General features: G+C 31.9%; 3 protein-coding genes and 2 long non-coding RNA genes across 5 annotated transcripts; 4 read left to right on the top strand and 1 right to left on the bottom strand.

Moving 5' to 3' along the window:
- Positions 1-423: 423 nt before the first annotated feature.
- LOC121117246 (DNA (cytosine-5)-methyltransferase PliMCI) lies at positions 424-6062 on the top strand. Its single transcript, XM_040711616.2, has 6 exons — positions 424-1136; positions 1211-1977; positions 2043-3240; positions 3297-4063; positions 5235-5475; positions 5532-6062. The coding sequence occupies exons 1-6, from the start codon at positions 845-847 to the stop codon at positions 5936-5938; spliced, it is 3672 nt and encodes a 1223-aa protein (XP_040567550.1). The 5' UTR covers positions 424-844; the 3' UTR covers positions 5939-6062.
- Positions 6063-7154: 1092 nt separating this feature from the next.
- LOC121117247 (uncharacterized) lies at positions 7155-10859 on the top strand. Its single transcript, XR_005864124.2, has 3 exons — positions 7155-9814; positions 9902-10506; positions 10576-10859. It is a non-coding gene; the product is annotated as an uncharacterized lncRNA (long non-coding RNA).
- A 241-nt stretch (positions 10860-11100) lies between these two features.
- Positions 11101-11918, top strand: LOC121117558 (uncharacterized). Its single transcript, XM_040712014.2, has 2 exons — positions 11101-11286; positions 11582-11918. The coding sequence occupies exons 1-2, from the start codon at positions 11255-11257 to the stop codon at positions 11916-11918; spliced, it is 369 nt and encodes a 122-aa protein (XP_040567948.1). The 5' UTR covers positions 11101-11254.
- Positions 11919-12367: 449 nt separating this feature from the next.
- Positions 12368-12967, top strand: LOC121117559 (piggyBac transposable element-derived protein 1-like). The gene has a single exon (XM_040712015.1). The coding sequence runs from the start codon at positions 12368-12370 to the stop codon at positions 12965-12967; it is 600 nt and encodes a 199-aa protein (XP_040567949.1).
- Positions 12968-15765: 2798 nt separating this feature from the next.
- On the bottom strand, positions 15766-16840 carry LOC139905365 (uncharacterized). Its single transcript, XR_011780035.1, has 3 exons — positions 16512-16840; positions 16319-16458; positions 15766-16256 (listed from the first exon to the last, which is right to left on the bottom strand). It is a non-coding gene; the product is annotated as an uncharacterized lncRNA (long non-coding RNA).
- Between the last annotated feature and the right edge of the window lie 7073 nt (positions 16841-23913).

Here is a 23913-nt window from a genome sequence, read left to right as displayed (position 1 = left end):
TTGTTAATTATTATTTTTTATTATTCAAAGATCAATGGTGGATCTATTATTTAATATTTTTTGAAACAAGGTAAATATATCTATTAACCTTGAATTGAAAGAGACTTACTACATAATATTGTGCAAACTTCTATTTATGAAGGACAAATTCATCATTTGAAATTGTTGTGTCTTGACGAGGTTGAAGAAACAGAAAATATTAAATAAAGGAATCCAGGACGACCGGGAGAAATGAGAAGAGAAGAGAAGTGGAGGAATAAGGCAACGGTATAATATAAACACGTATATATTCTTATTAATAAATAATACCTAATCATGACTACTCTGACAACCATACACAATGCAAGGCTATTTATGGTAGTACTTTATACATATATTAAATAATAATAACTAAAAGATAAGAAGGTTGGAAAGGAATAGAATAGATAACAGAAATAATTAGTTTGATCAAGTTCTAGTAGTCCGTCCTTGGTTTGATCAAAATACTTAGAAGTATCTTGGGTTAGAATATGTTTTTAAAGTTTACTTTAAGAGTTGCTTAAAATACCATGGGATGTTGAGATAAAATAACAACTACGACAAATTTTATCGCGTTATAATTGTACAAGTTTATATGAGTTTACCAAGCGGAATTTCCCATCATAATTGATGGGGTTCACAACAACAGGTTGCGTGATTGGAACTTTTGCTCCTCGTGTTTTTATTTGTTATTGATTTTATTTAGCGGGAAATGTGATACCATTACGAAATATTTAGTATTTACTGAGTGATATTCCATTAACATGATAGTGATTAATAATACCAATTATAAAATTAAATAGGTAATTAATGAAATTGATTAAAAATGGGTAAAACAGTCACTGAAGTCACGATAAAAAAGGCAGTTTTGAATCTCAAACGTTTGTCTCAGGATGACATTTCTGATCCTAAGAGAATACGTATTGAAGAAGACGCCCGATGTACGAAATGCAATCAGTGGATAGATAGGGCCCTTCGGTATTCTGGACATCCGGAAGATTCACAAAAAGAAGAGACTGCGATTGAAAATAGCAGTATTCGAGTTGATCTTGGTGATGATCACTTACCACAATTTCGAATTACCTCATTTTCCTTCTATGACCGAGAAAATCATCTAGGTACAAGGATTTTCTATTTGAGTCTTTTTTGTGGAATTGTCATTAGATTTGAGTTTCATTTTTATTAATTGCAGTATCTCTGGACTCTGGGATAATTGAAAAGAATGAAGAATTGTACATGAGCGGGTATTTAAAGATCATAACATGCGATGATCCCTCAGAGAAAGAAGGCATTCCTGTATATGACATTGGACCTATCCGTCAATGGTGGAATGGCGGTTTTGATGGGGGTAGCAAGAACATCATTGGTGTATCCTCAGAGCTAGCAGAGTTTTATCTGCTTAACTCTTCAAATGAATATATTCCTTTATGGAATGAAGTTCAAGAGAAGTCTTACTTAGCCAAAGTCGTCATTGAGTTCCTCGAACATGCTAGAGACAATGGATTAGATATTACGTATGAAGATTTAGCGAATGAAATTTGTGATGCAGAGCCGGAGCATGGGGGAATTGTTCTCACTCCTGATGCGCTTGTCAAACATTCTACGTTTGTAGTTAATCAAGTTATATCATATGATAATGCACTCCGTGAAGATGAGGAAGATGCGTCCCTTTATACTATGATGGCTTCAAATTGTATTATGGATTTAATAAGCTTCTCTGGTGTCAAAAAGTTTAAATCACAAGTGAATACAAAGCAACTCTCTAATAAACCTGTTACGAAGAAAAATGCTAAAATTGGATCCAAAGCAACCACAACTCCTCTAGTCAAGAAAATGTTTGAGACATTGTTTGAAGAACAAATTGCCATGAATTCAACTCCTAAAAAGACGTCGGACAATGTTAAAAATGCAGTATGTCCTGTAGTGGATTGCCCTTCTTGCAAAAGATTTAAATCCAAAGTAATAACACAAAGAACTATATAATATGAATAATTATATTTTTCTTTTTTCCTATGTACTTATAGAAAAAGTTGGATAATTCTGTTAATAGTTCGTCAGATTTTCTATGCTCAGACGAACATGTTCAGATTAGTTTATCAAGTCCAATGACCGAGTACAATCCATATGGTATGCAGTTGTATGGCTGTGCATCAATAGATGAAGAAATTTATATGCGTAGCGAGTATGCCATGATTCGCCCAACTGATCCTTCTATCCCTCTTTGCGTTGCCTTTCTCGTAAGTTTTTATAAAGATGAAGATGATTATCCTATGGCCCATATTGTTTGGTTTTCGAATGCAGAAGATTCTATAATTGGCAAAACACATCAAGAAAAAGAAATATTTCTTTTAAATGAATGTGAAGATATACCTATTTCAGCCATTGTAAGAAAAGCTAATGTCATTAGATATGAACCTAAAGGCAATTGGTATAAAATTGGTGGAACGACCGAGTCACTTTTACTACCTGAAATATGCCCAAATGATGAATTCAGTTTCTTTTACCGATTTATGTACAATGGAAAATATTGTAGGTTTGAAACTTGCAAAAATGGGGTCGATGTCCTTTGTTCCAACGGTCAATGTAAAATGTGTAAAATAACTGAAGAAGCCGAAGAGCCTCCAAGCATGATTGGTAGTAATAAAATAAAGTTTGAAGGGGTCATATATCATGTTGATGATGCTGTCTTTCTGTCTCCGGATGCGTTCAATTTTAAATATAGTTACAATGGGGAAGTTGAAAGGAAAATGCGACGATTGAATGAGGGGATAGGGAGTGAAAAAGATATCGATGAAGACAAATATCCAGAGAAATATCGAAAATATAAAGCGACTAAAAATTCCGGTCCTAAAATTCAAAATCCATTCTGTATTGGTATCATCAAAAATATTACCAAGTCATCTAATAGGGATTACAAATTAAAAGTTCGTGTAATGTACCGTCCCGAAAATACATATTACATAAGGTTTTTCTCAGAAATTACTATGTCCAAGAGTTTTAATTACCTATACTGGTCTGAAGATGAAGAAATTGTGGATATACATTCTGTGAAAGGAAAATGTTTTATTCGTCCTAAAACATCAATTCGTGTACCAATTGATGAATGGTCTGAAGAAGGGGAATACCGTTTTTATTATTCTGAGTTGTATGATTCTGTAAAAGATGATATTTCAGAGCTTTCATTTGAAGCCTTAAATTACCCAAGAAATAAGGACAGCACTGGTGAGAAAAAAATAAATTAGTCATAAATATTTAATAAATCGATCTCTTGATTACAGATACCACTAAGTTAAACAAATTGCCCGAAGTACCTCGTCGACTTAGAACGTTAGACGTATTTGCCGGTTGTGGAGGTCTCTCTAAAGGGCTTTATGAAGCTGGAATTAGTGATCCATGTTGGGCGATAGAAAATTATAAACCCGCAGCGGAAGCTTTTAAAGTAAATCATCCGGACTGTATTGTATTTAACGAAGATTGCAACAAGCTTCTTCAAAATGTTATGAATGGCATATTGATTAACGACAAAAATCAGAAAATGCCAAAAAAGGGAGATGTTGATCTATTGGTTGGAGGCCCTCCATGTCAAGGATTTTCTGGAATGAATCGTTTTAACAGTGGCGAATATTCTTCATTTAAGAATTCTCTCGTTGTGTCTTATCTTTCCTACTGTGATTACTATAGACCCAAGTATTTTATTTTAGAAAATGTGCGTAATTTCGCAATTTTTAAGGATTCTTCTGTTCTCAAGATGTGTATGAGTACTCTCATTCGAATTGGGTATCAATGTACTTTTGGAATTCTTCAAGCTGGGATGTATGGAGTTGCACAGTCTAGGCGAAGAATTATTATTTTGGCTGCAGCTCCTGGCGAAAAGCTCCCCACGTATCCATTACCTAAACACGTATTCCCATATAATTCATTGTCTGTTCAAGTAGATGATAAGACATATCTTCCTAGTTTGAAATGGGATGAATCAGCACCATATAGGACCATAACTGTAAGGGATGCAATTTTTGATCTACCCCCAATTGAAAGTGGGGATCAAGTATGTTCTTTTTAATAATTTATTACTTTTCCTTTAAATATACGTTAATATATTTTAATCAAGCACTAAACTAAATCTATTGTAAGAGTCTTATCGCTTTATATCTGATCAGAACATAAAGACTATACATTAAATATGGTTCTTATATAAACGAAAGATTATGAATCTATTAAACAAATACATAATGTGGTTTTTTTAAGTCATTTAAAGATCTGCAGTAATATTAGCATATGTAACTTAATAAATTTAGACATCTTCAAATAAGTAATGATCAACACATTGGTCAATAAGGTTCGAAGATAACTTAGAAAAACACTTTTAGTGCACAAGGCTTTAACTGGTCATCATTACACAAAATTATATTAAATTTTGAAAATAGCAAAAGTTGTGTGACTAAAACTACGAGAACTTATAAACTAAACGTCAAATTGACATGAAATTATGAGTTGTGTCATTTTAGACTTCTGGCTCAGTAATCCAAAAGTGGTTTTTTGTTCCCATGAGCCAGGGAAGGTTGCAATAGTTATAAAAATTCAACTTTTTTATTCATATTTTATTTTTTGAAAAAATTAGATTATATATAAATAATATATTGGTTATAAAATTTATGTTCCCTGCTACTCATATGCGATTTTAAGAGAGATACAACTTTGTCCGATAAATCATGTGATTTTTCCAACTGAGTCTCAAGTCCGCTTCCATCTCTTAGTTTAATTATTTGAAACTTAACTTGACTTGAACTTCAAAATACTTGCAATGAAGTAGTTTATGTCTCTGAATATATGTTTCCAATATGAAGGAAAATAATATTTGACCATGAAACTTTTTGCAATTTTTGAAATTTTGCTTGTGGTTTAAATCTATGTTTATTGTAATTTTTTCACCTGACTAATCAGAGCAAGCATCATGTTAAAAAATAATCTCACGAGCTTGTTTTACCATTTTTCCCCCATTGTACAACTTCAATTCAATTATTTGACAAACATCAATATTCAATATATGATTTTAGAAATAAAGGATGTTTATCATTTTAAGTGGGATTTGTATCTTATTATTCAAATATATTGATTTGAGTCTGGACTCTGACTTGAGCTTTAAAGACCTTACTTTGACTTGGAAATTTGTGACTTTGTTTAATTAATAAATTAATTTTATCATTTTTACTTAATAGATGGAAACCAGAAGCTATGAAAGTCCAGCCTTATGTCACTTTCAACGAAAAATGAGGCAGAACAGTACGAACCTTTCGGATCATAATACGAAAAAAGTTAGTCCTTTGATCCATGCACGGATCGCCCTAATACCAACTTTTCCAGGATCAGATTGGAGAGATCTGCCTAATATCAAAATGAAACTTAGTGATGGAACCGAAACAAATATTCTTATGTATCCTTCTTGTGATTATATCCAAGGTAGTTAAAATCATAACTCCATGTTGGAATGCATTTTATATTATTCTTTTTTGAAGGTGCAAATTCACAGGGGAAGAACAGAGGTGTATGTCAATGTGCTAAATCCTCTAAAGCTGATTGTGATCCTATGGATAAGCAGGCTCATACTCTTATTCCCTGGTGCCTTCCTCATTCTGGTAATCGTCATGGTCATTGGCAAGGTCTTTATGGTAGAATAGATTGGGATGCTTATTTCCAAACAATTGTTACAAATCCCGAACCCATGGGTAAACAAGGGCGCGTACTTCATCCTGAACAGAATCGTGTTGTTTCAGTTCGGGAATGTGCAAGGTCCCAAGGTTTCGCAGACTCATTTAAATTCTGTGGCAGTATGGCAGACAAATACAAACAAATCGGAAATGCAGTTCCTCCACCTCTAGGACTTGCAATTGGAATTGAAATTCGTAGAGCTTGTTTTTCTTGAAAATTTTAAGGTCTTTTGTATTTCTATATTAGTTATGATAATATAGTATTCATTCTATTTCATTGAATTCTTTAATTATGCCTATGTAGAGGAAGAAATAAATACGTAGGTATATAGAAGTGAAGTTGTAGCACATAGCAATCTTTTTTTATCCTACAAGCTTTGCTCCAAAAGGATAAAGAAGAACACCAAAAGATGCTCTAAAACTAGACTTAATTCTTAAAAGTTTTACATCATGGATCGTCTTAACTCATGTTATTACCTCTATTAAATCTTGCATCTTTTCCTCCATTAAAAAAAACACAGAAAAAAGACTAAAAAGCTCAGTTGTTAGTTATTAAATTCTATATTTAAAAGGTGCCATTTCAGTTTTTCAGTTAAGTCATAAAAAATTGGATGTCAGTCAGGAAATTTGAAAATGATACTTACTCGAATCACATGATTTGGACTCGAGTTTAACTCAGTTGTTAAGTATTACTTGTGACTTAATTTGGAATTCTAAACTGACTTGGACTTGAGCCCGCCTTGAGAAAACTTGCATGAAATTTTATTTAAGTCACCAAGAATATATTTTCAATTTTGAAGAGGAATAATAAGACTAAATTTTTATTTTAGTGAGGTAACACTGTTTGTGTGTAGTACGTTATTTTTTGGTAGGGACGATCCTTCATCGGCCTCAAGAAGGGTACTAGAGACAAAAAATGTTTTATATAGGAAAGGTCACAAATTTTTCATATGAAAAATTGAGGAGAAAATTTCAACCAACTTTAGTTGGCAATATGTAATTTGTAGCCTTTTTGTTATTAAAATGGGTCTCAAAGTATCAATTTTAAGTGTTTTAGTACCTCAGCCAACGGAGGTTATGTTTCTACCTCTGTTTGTTTTTTTAGTCACCAGGATTACGGCAAAATTTACTAATTGATTTTGATCAAACATTCTACGAAGATTATATATGGTCACAGTAATAGGCTATTAAATTTAGAAAGTTCAAGGTAGCACAAAACGTAAAAAATGCAAAATTGACCCTAAATAAGGAACAAACTGAGATATTTAACTCAATTTAGTTTTAGGGAAGTTTTTGCGCTCTACCAAGTGCCCATTCTAGTTTAGGTTTGTTTTACATGTAAATTGTCTTCGCTAGCCTGTTTTTATATAAGGGGGGAGTTATTTTTTAACGGAGTTCAATGTCTTCCTTTGCGTTAGATGACGCTCACATGGATACCTAAAGTGCCAAGTGGTGTCGTCAATTCCGATATATTAGGAACAAACTTTGCAATTTGATTTACCATCCCCAAATATGATCTCAACTCTCCCACTTTTGTCGGTGCTCTTGCCTCTTGAATTGCTCTTATCTTTACAGGATCAACCTTGATTCCATCTGCTGATATCACGTAGCCCAAAAAATTTACTTCAGTAATTCCTCGGATACACTTATCCTCATTCAGCTGGACTCTATTTCTCTGTAGAATATCTTTTACTTTCTTTAGCCTGCTATCATAGGACTCCTCATCAATCCCAGTGATCAAAATGTCATCGATATGTACATACACGCCTTCAACAGGATCTAATAACTGGCACAGTTTCGCCTGGAAAACCTCTGGTCCACTCGAAATTCCGAACGGGAGACGATTGAATTTATACCTTCTTATGGGGGTGATAAATGTAGTGAGGAGACTACTCTCTTCCTCTAAACGAATATGATGGAATCCCATAACTGCATCCAACTTTGAAAAATAACCTCCTTTTATTCGAGCTATTATGCTGTCACACGAACCTATATAATACCTAGGAATCCGAATATATTTATTCAGTTTTTGATAATCCACACATAAACATATTCCCACAGCCTTCTTTACAACTACAATAGGTGAACACCAATCCGTTGGGTCAATAACTTTTTCAATGCTACCATAATTTTCTATTTTTTTTTATTTCCTCTTTTACTAAATCATACACAGGTATTGGAACTTTACTTGCTACCAATTCGGCCCATGGGATTACTTCTTTCCTTAGTTCTATTTTATATTCCCCCGGAATACTCGGAAATTCCAAATGATCAATAGTTTTTTTAATTAATTTTCGCTATATCCCAGTAGAGGTCTCTTTACATTTTCAAAAATTACTTTTCCCTTTAGTTTTCTTTCTCCACAATCAAACTCATTCCACGATCCGCCTTTCATTTCTATTAGATTCCCATCTGGACCTCTTGCTGGTCCCACCTTTTCCATTGTTTTTACTTTCAGTGTCTTTATATATAATTTCGGAAAGACCGTAACATTAGCTCCTGTATCCACCTTTACTTTGACAGGTATCCCATTTGCCAACATGGTAATGTACCATGCTGTACCACACTCTTCCTCCTCAATGGTATCTAGGAAAAAACTGAGGAGACGTGTTTATCTCTTGAATATCTGGTGTTTCATCCACCACCTCCTCTACTCTTCTGTTTTTATCCTGGTTTATCCAGCACATCCTTTCGTAGTGTTCCACCTTTTGAGACTTTGCCTTGCATTTTTGAGCTGGGCATTCTGTTTGTTTGTGCTGTTCCTTAGCTCCATACCATCTACAAAGCTCTCTTTTCTCTCTGTAACTTTTTGTCTGATCCATTTTTAGACTGTCCATCTCCTGGGACACGCACATCATTGACCTTAATTGTTTTTTCATAAAGTATCATTTCCTTTAGGCATAGATCTAAGGTCAGTTATGCCCTAGATAGCAGTGTCTTTTTTAAATCTTCTTGCGAGTCCAGTATAGAGAACACCAATTTGTCTCTCAAGTTTCTCTCCCGCTGAGACGCAAATTCACAATTGGCAGACATTCGCCTAATCCACAAATAGGAATCCTCCCAACTTTCTGTTTCTCCTTTTCCTACGAATTAGAACATATAGGACTCAAATATAACATTCTTTTTTGGATTAAAATATTCCTCGAACTTTCCCCTGACCACCTTGTACTCAAATCTCTCGGCGTCTAATAGTTCAAAATATCTGTATATCTCCAACGCCTCCTGTCCTACTTTTGAAAGGAATATCGATGCCTTCACATAATCTCTGATATCTTGAAAACAGTTCATATATATATTAAACTTCATTTTGAACTCTTCCCAATTATAGGACGTATCCCCTCTCACTACCAGAGGAGCTGGAGGCGGTATCATTGGGTGCATAGCCCCATTTGGAGTCAAGGTATACGTCACTGCTTGCTCCTCCATTATCCATGATACTTTATTCCACTTCTGTCACCATGTAATATATATTCTTATGGTTCTTTATTATGGCCATGGGACTTCTTCCCTTGGCTCTATTCTATTCTTCACTCACATCTATACACATATATACTATCCCTACATGTATATATATCTTTCATACTCTAATACTAAAGTACTCCGCTAGGGGTAACATATATATATACAACAACATGAACTATTTCAAAGTATAATTAATATCTATATTACCATCATTTACTTTAAAAGTCTAGCCTCTACGATTTTCCTAGTAATTTCAAAATGAACACTCCAAAGAGAAATCTTTTACATTGTGCTGTGTCAATCTTCTACTTCCCTCATTTGAACTCCGGTGAAGGTTATTCTTAGCATAGATTTCCCAAAGCCAAGGACATTCGAGCAAAATGGATCCAAGCTTGTCATATACAGGACCCATACAATCCCGAAACTGCCAGAGTTTGTTGTATAGATTTTGAGGAAGACTGCTTTCAGAGAAATCTAAAGGCCGAACTCATGTCTAACTACGGAAAGACTTTTAGTAGCAAGGTTCGGAAAACTTTGAAATCAAATATTTTTCCTACTTTATATTTGGTTCCTGAAAGCTCTATTCGAGCTGCGGAGACAGAGAAATCAAATATTAAAAGGACAAAAAGGTAATTGATAGAATAAATAACTATATGCATAAGAAATTAAGCAGATCTATTTTATACATATTCATGACCATCCTTATATTTTCCTAGGGTCTCCTCCAGGAACACAAAAAAATTGTCAATGAACTTCTCATTACTCCCAAACAAGGAAGTTTGAAAGTTGATAAGCCACCTGAAGAATGCTCTTATGCTATGAAGTATCATTTGATATTTAAAGCCTTTTTGGGATGTCTCCTTGGGAACTATTGAAGAGCATGTAATACCACAACAAAACATAAATGTGTCAGACAGATATGTATAATGAACACTTTCTTCATTGGGGGAAGGAAAAGATAAGACTTCTCATGAAAATAAATAGACTTGAAAAAAAAAAAAATCTCTTCAAAGAGCAAGTTTGACCAAAAATGCATCTAAAAGAAGTGAATGTAAAGCCTGTAAATGTAAATTAAGTAAAAAAAAATCACCAAGTCAAGTCAATGTTCTAATGAATGATTATGTTAACGCCAGACGTTATAAATGGACGGAGGAAGATATTCAGAGGTATCTCATTCTGAGCAATGACTGGAGAAAAGCGTATAAATATCTTCAGAAGAAATTCCCCCCTTGCCAGCTTGATCCACATTAAGGAAATTGATTTCCAAATTTAAATGTGGTCCTGGAATTCAATACAAATATTTTAAATAAACAAATGGATGGTAAATATAGGAATACATTATTGTTGTGGTTAATTATAATTAATAATTTTGGATTGTTTTCCTTTTTAGATCCAACTTAATATTATTGAGACTTTAATATCAATTCTTCAAAGTTCAGCTCTAGATTTGCAACAAGATATGATTAGAAAGTACACTCGTCTAAGAACATTTATAAGAATTAAGGCCCTGAATATTAGTATAAATTATCAAAAAAATAATGAAATTTGTAGAAAATTAAAGAAATTATCACATAATATTTAATTTTTTTTTGTTATAATTAAACCCCTTTAATTCGTAAAACTCTGTATGACTCTTTGTTAGGAAATGATATTAATAAAACTACTTTAATTTAACTTGATCTTTTTTTTATTTCCAAAAATTAGAATAACTAATATCCATGAACAAATAAGTATAAATTTATTAAGGAGATAAAAACTCATAAATTTGCCAATTACCTAAATAAACTTTGATAATCGAGGCTTGGAGATCCTCAGAACTCTCATTTATCTTCCGATGAAAAAATTACCCCTTCTGCAAAGCAAACAGTCAGACTCGTTAAAGGTATATAAACAGAACCGAAGTGTAGATTTTTCTACATGCATTTAAACCGCTTATGAACGTTATTTAGATCACTTTTTGAAGTCCATAATCATGTCATCACAAACTATAGTGTCCTACCTAGGATTCTATATACGTCTAAAAATCCAGATTAACGAAATAATCCTTAAAAATATACATTTCATTTATTATGGCGTCCTCACGTTCAAGCAAGTCTCGCTCGTAAGTATTTATTAATTAATTACTCATCTGTTTGTAACTATTTTTTATTTTTTAAATCACAACCATGTTCATAAATGTTATATCTCTGAAAGTGGTTATTATTTTTGATATTTATACTTATGCAATTTAAACATAAGATTCGTCGAAACTTTCTATGTAGAAATTTCTCCATTCCAGTGTTATAGGCTATTTTATTCTCATATTATTTATAATATTATTTTCTGATGTATGAATTCATTTTCTATCAATAATTGCAATTAATAATGTAATTTATTATTATATTTTCACATATGAGGTTGAATACAGATGAAATCATTGAAGTATTGGATAGGCTTGATAGTAATAATGATATTATCATGGGATTTCCAGATGTCAATGATTTATCTGATGGCGATAGTGACAAGACTGATGAAGAAGCCATAGGAGATTCTGATCGTTTGAGTAGACTTCTTTTACAAGCCCCAGCTCATATTGAACAAGATGAAGATGTGGATGAGATGGAGGAAAATATACCTTCTAACTCAAAAAAGCATGCACGAAGACGTTGGCGGAAAGATTATAGAGAATGTCCTATTTCTCAATCAGTTATTACATTACCACCATTTAATCTAGCTATGTCATTAGATAAATGACATGACTTTTTGAATTTTTTTTGACAAGAGCAATCTGAAATTGTTTTTCAAACAAATCTTTATGCATTTCAAAAAAATAAAAATCTTGACTTAACTATTAGTGAATTGAAAGTCTTCATAGGAGGATTACTTCTCTCTGCAACATGCCCTTTACCCAATAAAAGAAAATACTGGTCATCAGAAGACAATGTCCCGAAACTCCTTGCAAATAGTATGAGACGAGATCGCTTTATCAACATATTACACAATATTTACTTTCATGACAACACCATAGAGACAAATGACCGAGCAAGTAAATTGAGGCCACTTAAAGATCACATTCAGAAAAAATTTATTGAACATGGTGGATTTCCCGAACATTAGCTATTGATGAAAGTATGATCCCTTACTTTGGCAAACATTTTGCAAAACAATTTATTCGTGGTAGACCAATTAGATTTGGTTATAAGATGTGGGCAATGTGCTCAAAAGGAGGATACTTAGATGGATTTGATCTTTATATGGGCAAAAATGATGAAACTTCAATTGATAACGTTGCAAAGATTGGATTAGGAGGGAATGTTGTTTTGAATCTAATAAAAAAGTCTAAACTTCCAGCAAATCATGGGCATAAGATTTTTTTGGATAATTATTTTACAAGCATATCTCTGATGGAAGAATTAAAGACCCGAGGTTATCTTGCATCAGGAACTTGTAGAGACAATCGAACAGAAAAATGCCCTATCTCAGAGAAGAACTGGATGAAAAATGAGCCACGAGGAGCTGTAGACCAAAGAATGAGTGATGATATTTTACTTATAAAATGGAAAGATAATAAAGAAGTGAGTATTGCTACCAATTTTGATTCCACCATTCTCAAGTCAACCAGGCGTTATATCCGAAACGAAAAAAAGTATAAACAAATTCAACAGCCTTCCTGTTTTCATCAATATAATAGCCACATGGGATATGTTGACATTATGGACCAGGCCATTAGTACTTATAGAGTAAGGATACGTCAGAAAAATGGTGATGGCCAATATTTACATATCTGCTATCGGCTTCTGTAAACAATGCTTGCCAGCTAATGAAGACAAAAGGAACTCCACTAACGCACTACGAGTTTATTCAAGCCTTATCTCTTCATAATTGTAAATCTTTTGGACACTTAAGCTTACAGGGGCGAAAGAAGTTTTCCAAGCTATCAGAAGTAGCTAGATTCGATGGTAAAGATCATTTGATAAGATCCTGTGACCAAGCAAAGCTATGTAGGAAATGTAAGGGCAGAAACTCATTTATATGCAAAAAATGCAACGTGGGTCTCCATCCAAAATGTTTTGAATGTTACCACACAAATTCATAAATTGTATATTGTAACATTACCAAATATAATTCGGTTTTTGTATTTTTGGTTTATAAAAAAATGTGAAATAAAGTTTTCACCATTTTGATTACTAAGAACATATAAGAAACAATTATACTAATCTCTTTTCTTTTTTTTTAGCACTATAATGCCGAAATGTAAATTTTTCTACATGGCAATATTTCTGCAATTATAATTTCGAATTGTCTGAAATTTTTTTAGGGAATACATTTAACTAAAAGAAACATCTGGTGTAAGTTTCATTAGCCTAGGGGTTTTATGGGACTTTCAGTCTTAAACTATTTAAATCATACGCTACAAATTAAATTTAAAATTTCAGTTCCTAAAATAATGAATCAACATAAATTTTTTTATTAAGAATATACACATCTAATAATCAATTATTCTTAATTTATAGTTTATAATAATATTTTGTGATTTTGGCTTTGAATCCCTGCATTTGAACAATGCGACTCCAAATCCATTTGACTAATTGTGCAAATATACTGACTTTCTGAATTAATCACATTAACATTGAAAAACCAATCAAAGAATAATATTTTATATTAATTAGTTATTTTAATGAAAATTACTACATAATGACCTTGTACAAACACAAATTAAAGTTGTTACTTCATTTTTGAAGGACATATTCATTAATTTAAATAATTAATTCAATAATTTAGTTGAGTAAAAATAATATTTTACCCTGAATACAGAAATGAAATGCACATTTACTTTCTACAATATTATTGAATGTCGTTTACACTCCTGCAGCTTACGACACAGCATTAATCAAAGTAGGGGAAAAGTCCTCATACTACAAGTCCATGTGGAATCTTATGACATGACCAAGTCCTTGAATATTTTCATCTGATCGTCAGATTTCATTCATGTTCACTTCAAGTCCATAACTATAAAATTTATATGGGATCCATAGTGCTAAGGCTTTTCTTGAGTGTATAATATACTAGCTTTGTAATACAAACCGAGTCGCAAGACTAAGCTATCGAGCACAAGTCAAGTCTCGAGTTTTGATTGTGAGATTGTCTTCAAAATATGGACTCAACTCCAAGTCAAGTCTTGAGTCTAAGATCCCACCTCAGGCAATAATTGCCCATTTTATATTAAATTATAAATTTATTATTATACTATTACTTATTATAATAACAATTAATAAATACTAAGTAATCATTTATAGTATAATTGTAAACTCCTCATTAACTTGAAAGATGTCACAAGTGATGAAGTCAGAAGAAGTCCGATACATCACTAATACTTACGTCATTAAGTTAAATTTATAATTACGTTTGTGTAATTGTTAAAAAATTGAATATTTGGTTGTATGGTTGCCATTTATTGTAATAGGGGATTAATTGCGAGGAGATAAAAGGAGGTAATTGTTTGGGGTTTAAAGGACGGGGGAAGATCCCTCCATATACAGCATGAATGATTCTTTCGTTTATACTTTAAGTTTCCCATATATAGAATATATCTCTCCACCTCCATCAAATATTGCTATCCAATTTGACTTTTTTGTTAAGTTATTATGAAATATTATATATTCAAGTATCGCACGGTAGTTCATTAGTTTAATACTTCGTGCACTCTAATTCGTACACACAAACAACTGCAAAGTCACCAACTCAGCAACTTAACTATTTTAACACAAGAACTGATTCACCAAAAGAATTGATTAATCAAAAAACTGGATCTTTAAAAGAACGAATATTTTAATGAACTATTCTTTAAAAGAACGAATATTTTAATGAACTATTCTTTAAAAGAATGAATCACCAAAAGAACTAAATCTTTTAATGAACGGAATCATCAAAAGAACTGAGTAACTAAAAGATAATCAAGGGCCTCTTGTAATATCCAAAGACACACTCCATCCCACGAGTTGTGCAAGTGAAGCGCTGATCTACAAGGTAGTATAAACTCCACCGCCGTCGCGTTTCTAAGCATCAAGGATCTCTTCTACTATGCTATAAATTTATAGTTGATAATATTGTAGAGAAAAACGCGTGCAAGGAGGAGGGGGGAAAAAAGACATATGGTATCATTGTTTAAAATACTGATGTGATTATCATCTGCCTGCTTTATTATGATTTTTGAGGGTATAACGAATGTATTTATTAGCAAAATGTTTAATCAAGATATACTACGTATAATTGACTTCGACGTTTTTTATCCGTTACAGTAGATTTGAAAACGTCACACTCCATGAAATTGTAATTCATTATGAACCTTATTCTCAGAATAATAGCTAATGAAACGACAAAGTTGAGTATTTGAAATATATTTGAAGCTCAAAGTTTAAAAAAGAAGGCTTTAATTAAATATAATCTACATACTAAAAAATAAACCATTAAACATTTAAGTTAAATATACAAAATTAAACAATTAAAATCATATAACTATTAATAATAATAAATTATAAATACAGAATATTGAAATAATAGATTGATTTTTTTTCTTGTTGTTTTAACATCGGAATTCAGTTAAATATGTCATAACTTTAGGTTGCAATACACAAGCGAGACGTGGAGTTTAATCAAAAAGATAATCACCCCTCTTCTTCATGTGGAAGTTGCTATATACAATTGTGCACAGGATAGATATATCTCTACCGATGAGATCTAACTAATTATTAATAATAAAGTAAATGTCAAAATCATAAAATTAGACAATAAATATACTAATAAAAAAATGTTATAAATAAATGCATCGTAAAGATTTAGAGCAAAAGCTAATTATGTAGTAATGTCCGGCGATATTACTCCCTATTAAGAGCATCAAAAAAGATTTCCCCCCGTTATTTAGGTATGCTTATATAACAACATACTATTATCATGATGGATATACACAATTGTTAATTATAATGCAACACCCAATGTAACTACCCTCGTTGTTGTGACCATTTAAAATGTTGTTTTTGCCTTTTATGAGTTTTCTGAACACCATTTCTTGGAGCCCATCAACCATAGCTAAGCCTTTAGTGATAAAAAAGTAATATTTATTATTTATGTAATATTGGAAAACCTAATTATCATGCCCAAGTCTTAAAGCGAAGTAAGTAGTCTCAGACAAACTAGTTGCAAACCATCCAAAGCTACTACCCCCGTTGTTGTGACCATTTAAGCAGTTGTTTTTGCCCTTTACTGAGTTGTGTATCATAATTCTTGATATGTTTAGCTAAAATAGAATCATATTTTATGGTTAGATTAAAAAAAAAATTGAATACTTACTGTGAGATAGTACAAAATTCAGAGTTCCATTTCGATATTCGTAAATACTTTTTACTGATAACTTGATCGTCATTTGGTGTGGATGACTCAAAACATTTTTATATGTATTTCTATAAATGACATCAGTACCAACATCCTCTATTAATTTAATGATGGCTCCTCGGGAAGGGATAGGTTTAATCGTGTATTTCTCCATAAATTTTTTGAACATAGATGATTAGCAATTGATAAGGTTATGCAATAAGCATCTTTGTGAGATCAGAGTTAAAGTCTGACTTGATGTATTCATCATTAACTTGATATTTTAGATGAATATCCATACCCTTGATATGAGATGAAAATAATGAGTGGCGTGTAATTCTAGACAGGGGACTAAAGGCACATTTATATCGACAAATCCGACAAACCATCTGTTTCTCATCCGGTAAGTATTTTCCAAATTCCTGGGCCTCCATTTTCATAAATCCAGACAGAAGGCGACGTCATTTTAGGCATTTTATTCAGTTCTCTATCGACTATCCCCATCTCATATTATATTAATATTGAATAATAAAGGCGGGAATGATAACGTTCATGATTGATAGAAGAAGATGTATGTTATTTAATCAATGATGCCATAAGTAATTCTTCTCTTCTCCTCGCACGCTTTTGTATTCTTACCAAAGTTATCACCCTTAGCTATAATACACCCCTGTCTATGGGTTGTACAGATGAAGTGTTGAACCCCAAATAAGGTTAAATTCCCCGCTGCCGCTTCCTTGAATGTTGAACTGACATGTGAACTTTTGCATCAAGTTATATAGTGAACCAGAGTGTATCATGGCATTTTACAAGGGATATTGATGCTCAGATAAGCGACTGTGCAAGAATTTAACTTGGCGTGGGCCAGGGTGTGTTTTAATATATAAGATGGAATTTTTTAAATTATCATTCAATAGTTTGTTTGCCCGAATTCTATAATGTAACGATATTACCACAAAAATTTTAACACAATAATTTTACTGTGCCTCGATGCCCTTCCATTTCTATTCAATAGCATCCCCAATCCCTATGTTTCGAGAAATGCATAGCTATTGGAAGATCACATTACCCTATTGAATAGGTAATTTTGGAACAAGCTTGGAGGTAGAAGAGGGGAAGTATCCAAGCCCACGAACAAAAGGTCCAATTTCATGATAGTGTTGGCGTAATTACAATATTACCTTCTGCTATAGGGTCAGCATTTTGATAAAGGCAAATGCAATTATCTTAATCTAACTATCCCTCTTCCTAATGTTATTCTATAGATTTTTTTTAATATAAAAAGTTGATGCATGCGTATCCGACAACACAACTAATATAAAGAAAGCTATTCAAATCATTGGTTGGCCTCTTTTGTTCTGCTTAGTACATACTATGAACCTCATAGTCAGCAAAGGACTTGCTGAAATAAAATCAACAATAGATAAAGTCAAACTTATTGTTGAATATGTGCGTCGAAGTACAGTTGCCTTGGACAAACTAAAGGCGACTCAGAAGCAGATGGGTTTGAGTGAATCTCGTCTCGCTAAATGAACATCTAAAATTGGCACATCTTAATAATCATGGTAAATCGGATTTTTTGTTGTTGTATAAACTACCTCAAAACATTCCGGTTATCATGGGTGGGTTACCACATCTATTGTGCCTGTACGCGTCTAAGTGTATGTATATAAATGATATCAGGAGAAGAGTTGGTCTCAAAAAAACTTCCTTTAATCATTTATATATATATATATGTTGCACCTAAAGTAAGAACTCCGTTATTATGTAAAATAACTAGTTAATGTGCATAATAACTGAACTAGACTGTTAATTTGCATAATAACTGAACTAGACTGTTAATTTGCATAATAACTGAACTAGACTGTTCATTTGCATAATAACTAGGTAATATGCATAATAACTGAACAAGACCGTTAATGTCAATAATGACTAGGTAATGTGCATAATAACTGAACAAGACCATTAATGTGGATAATAACTGAAAAAGATCTTTAATGTGCAAAATCATTGAAATCATAAATTTCACATCATCTTCCTAGACCCATATCTCATGATATTACATGAATTGTCAGTAGATTACAACACGTTTATTAGTCACGCTGCCACGCAACACAGACCGTGGGGTGGGATATCAACCGGGGTTACAGTGGATGGCGTTCCTTATCATAATACATGAATTGACGAAGGGTACTTACTTTTAATCAAGCCTTGTGGACATGCTACATATCTCATGAGCCGAGCATCAATTTTTGCCATAAGAAAGGGTCTCGGAAGATGATGTGAAATTTATGACTTCAATGATTTTGCACATTAACGATCTTTTTCAGTTATTATTATGCACATTAACAGTCTTATTCAGTTATTATGCACATTACCTAGTTATTTTGCACATTAACGGTCTAGTTCAGAATCGTTATGAACAAGAACTTCGGACCCCTTCCCTTAGTCTGGTGGCCAAGTCGAGGAATGACTTACCCTAGACTTCATAAATTAATGAAAAAAAGACTATGTATTATTGCTACATTGTCCCATTGGAACGTGTGTTCTGCAAGACAGGACAAATAATTTCAGAAAGAAGAAATTGTTTAAGCCAATCTAAAGTTAGCTAGCTTGTATTCCTTAACACATATTTGAATTTAATTAAGTGCGATCAGAATGAATACCTTAATATTGTAATAAATGATACACCATATTTTTTAAATGTATATTTATTAAAGAAATGTATATCTAATAGTTTCTAGTAGGATTTGCCTTGAACATTATTGCATTTTACATTTTTGCCTTATACGTATTAGCCTTGTGACGCTTTCGCCTCAATACTTTTTGCCTTAGATAATAATAGAGGGAATGCTAGTTCCTCTTAATTATATATTTGTTTTGATTTTTTACCGTTGTATTCCAGCTTTGACAAATTAGAAACAAAAATGTAAACAAGCTAGACAATAACAATTCTTCAAATCTTAATTAATTATATATAAATAATACGCAGATTTCAAAGCATTGGGAAGGAATCACGGAACGCTACTACTGCTATTCGTTCCAAAGAATAATTAGCAATCATATGCAGTCCATTTCTTCATCAAAATGCCATAAAAAGATATTGAAATCTCTATTAACATCAAGGACTGTTCTAGAGTCATAGATCAAGATCAAGATGGGGACCTCGTCCATGAAAGTCTATATGTAAGTGCAAATATGATATATTTACCTTATATATCAACATACTTCATTAACTTATCAGCTGTCATAATCATAGATTTTGATGTGGTCGCTTCGACCCTTTACTTGGGCTTCCCTCCCTGTGCCTCAGGAGTAAATTATCTTGCAAGTTCATAATATTTTGATGAAGAAATTGTCTGCATATGAATGCTAATGATTTTTTGCAACAGAATGTAGCAATAGTATTCCGAGATTCCTTCCCAATGCTTAGCAACCCAAGTATTAAATATATATATATATAATTAGTTAAGGTTTGAGGAATTGTTAATGTCTAGCTTATTTTCATTTTTGTTTCTAATTTCTCAAAGTTGGAATACAACATTAAAAATTGGAAATAAATATATGACAGAGACGAACTAGTATTCCTTCCATTATTAACAATGGCAAAAAAGCTCAAGGCGAAAACGTCGCATACCTAAACAGTACAAGGCGAAAGCAACACTATTTAGGTAAAAACGTCTCAAGGCAAAAGTGTCGAAAGGCAAATACTTACAAAGCAAAAATGTTCAAGGCAAATCTTCCTGACACAATAGTTTATAATTTAATCTTTAAAATTTTTGCTATATTGATTCAATAGAGGTTTTTGAATATCTGTTTGAATCAATCGAAAAAACTAGAAAATTATTTGTATTGGAGGGGTGTGCTTGGGGCTCCCCCAAATTGAGGAATTAAAAAAAAATTAAAGATGTAATGAAAATTAGCACCCCCCCCTTCCAAAATAAAAAAAAAAAAAAAAATCAATTTAAGGACTTCTTTTCTAAAAAAAAACATTATTGGATTTATTTTCTAAAAAAAGGTAATTCGATCGAATTATGCCCCTGCTAAAACTTATTCAGTGAACGAATTGTTTTAGTGAACTGATTTAAGTGATTCAGTTCACTAAAGGAATTACCATGCCCCGCACTACTTCCTTGGCATTCCCATGGAATTCTATCGACGCCATTTTGTTTTTCCTTTTTTCCTACTTAGGTCATGGCAAAGATAATAGAAATACAAGGTTAGAGCATCATGTAATCGGGCAGTGATAAGCAAGATAGGCAGATTTTGACAAAACACGCCACCAATCATAGTCTATGACGTCACTATTGTTAGAATTTTCAATTTGATGAATCGTACCGATTGCTGGTCAAGAAAGACAGACTTGGACAAAACACACATAAATTATCACATCAATATTAAAAAGCGTGGTGGAAGTCAAATATAAGTCGTACGTGCGTTATGGTATATCCTTGTTTTTCTATAAACCTTGGGTCATAGATACTTCTTCTTATATGTGATATACTTTAAACTTAGTAACTTTCTTAGTGCTTAATTTGTATTTACTTAGACAAATTTTTGTTTCTATTTCTTTAGAAATAAACCTATTAAACGATATAAGTCATGAGTTTTTTATTTCAAGTTTTAAAAATTGAATTTAAAATTTTAGTGAAAAATAATTGTTGAGACTAAAATTTGTAATTGAAAAAATGTGAGGAAAACCAATCTTTACCAGAATTTGTAGTTTGACATTCTAAAAATGTTATACACAATATCTTAGGTCTCAATTTTACACTGATATATTATTGTATGTGTTACCGTCAATATGTATTATGAGGCATTATATAGAATACCTGAGTAATGTATATAATGCCTGATGGTGTCAGACAAACTATATAATAAATGAATTTTTTAATACTTTCCCTAGGTATTCTGTTTGTAACAAAATATTTATTTATCCATTCATAGTACATTCAAAAGAATATTTTCTCTTGTCCCTATCCTTCTCTTGTGGGATCCATGAGAGTGGACAACGACTGAGGGGAAATACAGTTTTAAATTGGTAAAGTATCCAGTTTAATGATGGGCTGGCTAAACAAAAAATAAAAAACTCTAACCCCAACAATTAATATGAAAAAGGGAGATGAAAGTGGAATGGAAAATGTCAGATTCTGTTTTGTTCGATAAATATTTATTAATTTAAAAACAATTTAATTGCTATCGTTTACAAAGTTTAATACTCCTCTCTCCAACTACTATCTTAGATTATGAAATACATACTATACGAAAATAAAAATTTTATATTGATAAAATATCAATTTTAATGTTGAAGTGACTCGACACACCCAAAAATTAGTCACATTAGGATTTGAATGGCAGCAAGGAAGGGATATTTATTAATTTGGTTGATTAATGCTGTGGAAGCACCACAAATTCAAATCGAATGACGCTCTCGGCAATAACTAATAAAAATAATCTGATAAATCAAAAGATATTATTAGATATATTCTTTTTATTTTTAGAAATTTTTTTTTTTTTATATAAACGAAAAATGGTGTTTATATCAAATACAAATATAGAAATTTCTTTGTTATGTAATCCAAGAAAAGAATGAAAAAATTACATCATTATTTTTCCTTCCTTCAAGATTTTTCATTCTTATTTCAATAGTTTTCTTTATACAATGCATACAATTACATTTTTTAAGAAGAAACAAATTCTTGTGACGTGATTCTTTCATCTTTTTTTAGAACATTTTTATATATATTTTTCTCTTTTTGAAAAAAAGCTATCAAACAAAATTCTTATTAAAGCTCTATGCAAATCAAGATATGAAAATACTTATAAATAAAATAGTCACTCTTTATGAAGTATTGAGGTATTTTTTTATGTATTACATATTAGAAGTCAGTGTCCGCCTTGGTTAGAGGGTATTAATATTTTAGAATTTCAAATGAAAATCAAAACGTGTTAAATGTCTTTCAATTTGTTAATTTCAAAATATTAACATTCCCTTCCTAAGACTGTCATATATCATACCACTTGTTTTCTTTTTTGAAAATCCAAAAGTGGCCATGACTGTATAACTTGTTTCGAAACTATTATTTGGCTTATGTCGTATTTCTTGAACTCTAGTCAAAAATTTATTTAATTAAGTTAATTTCGTTTGATCGTGAAAAAACCTCCTGCGGCTAGCACCATATATGTTTTTTTACATAGTGATGTAGTTAAAATATACTGAATTTGTTAAACTTGTTCAGTTTTTGCAGTATATAGTAAAAGTAAAGAACTGCCTCATGGGACAGATATGTGAAGAACAAGTTTCAGTATTTTTTTTTATTGGAATTTTTTTTATATAGAGAGTTTCTTTCCTTAGTTGCTTCAATGCTCAATATAAAATTGTCTAAGCACGTGAGGTTTTTGAAGGGTATTACAAAACAAAATTCTTTTATCTGAGTTTTAAGTAATAGTTCATCATTTGCAATTTTAGGCCGATAAATTTATAAAATAGTCACAACCCGTATAGTAGTTAAAATGATGCACTGTAAAGAGTTCTTAAATAATTCGACACTTTTAACTTTTTTTCAAGGAAATATAACAGGAACAGGACCGATTGAAAGTCCCATATTAAGCACTGATACACCATTAGTATCCACGTTTGCATCTTAAACATTCGTTAAATCGCTAATATGTACTAACTATAGAATCTTAATTTAAATAAAGATCGATAGATTATTAAATACAATCATATAATTTAATTATTGTTTACATCATAAAAAATTTAATTTTCCCAATACTTATATTATATTTTTGTTGAAAAAAAAAGTTATTCAATAATATGAGGGGAAGGAGGTAGTACGGAAAGTAATTTTAATCGAATTATAATTCTTGGTTTTTCTTTAATAAATGGTTTGAAAATGAAATTGAATGAAGGGAAAAGTTATTTTAGGATTTCAGTGAATAACTGCAAAACTACTTGGCAATCCGGGCATATGTATATCAAGGTATGTATCTTCATTTTTTCTATACTTATTCAAGATACCTAGAGAAAAAGTATATCAGAGAAACGGGTTTCATGAATATAAAATGGAAAAGCAAATCTAGTTTTGCAGCGTATACAAATATAGGAGAAAGACTACATAATATATTGGACTGATGAAGATTAATTAAAATAATCTTCCGTAAGTCATGTTAGCTTGGTGCGGTAAACAAAATGATGGCTGATATATATATATGGGCATAATAGTTTTCGATATTTTGACAGTTTGACCAAATTTACAAACAGAGTCATTTTATTAAATTGATGAATGGTATGTTATTTATGATAAGTATCCAAATCTGTTTTACTTGTAGCACTTACTTGACTTGTGTATATATATAACTAAATGAAAATATATCATTA

The sequence above is a fragment of the Lepeophtheirus salmonis genome, chromosome 5, assembly GCF_016086655.4.
Source record: "Lepeophtheirus salmonis chromosome 5, UVic_Lsal_1.4, whole genome shotgun sequence".
Lineage (NCBI taxonomy): Eukaryota > Metazoa > Arthropoda > Copepoda > Siphonostomatoida > Caligidae > Lepeophtheirus > Lepeophtheirus salmonis.
The sequence above is the reverse complement of the archived record's forward strand: the minus strand, read 5'-3'. Positions and strand labels throughout refer to the sequence as shown.

Bases quoted from the DNA above. Each gene is read 5' to 3' on its own strand.
- LOC121117558 (XM_040712014.2), top strand. From the start codon at position 11,255: ATGGCGTCCTCACGTTCAAGCAAGTCTCGCTC. The intron at 11,287-11,581 runs GTAAGTATTTAT...TTCACATATGAG, and splicing joins CGTTCAAGCAAGTCTCGCTC to GTTGAATACAGATGAAATCA.
- LOC121117246 (XM_040711616.2), top strand. From the start codon at position 845: ATGGGTAAAACAGTCACTGAAGTCACGATAAAAAAGGCAGTTTTGAAT. The intron at 1,137-1,210 runs GTACAAGGATTT...TATTAATTGCAG, and splicing joins TGACCGAGAAAATCATCTAG to TATCTCTGGACTCTGGGATA. The intron at 4,064-5,234 runs GTATGTTCTTTT...TTTACTTAATAG, and splicing joins CAATTGAAAGTGGGGATCAA to ATGGAAACCAGAAGCTATGA.
- LOC121117559 (XM_040712015.1), top strand. From the start codon at position 12,368: ATGTGGGCAATGTGCTCAAAAGGAGGATACTTAGATGGATTTGATCTT.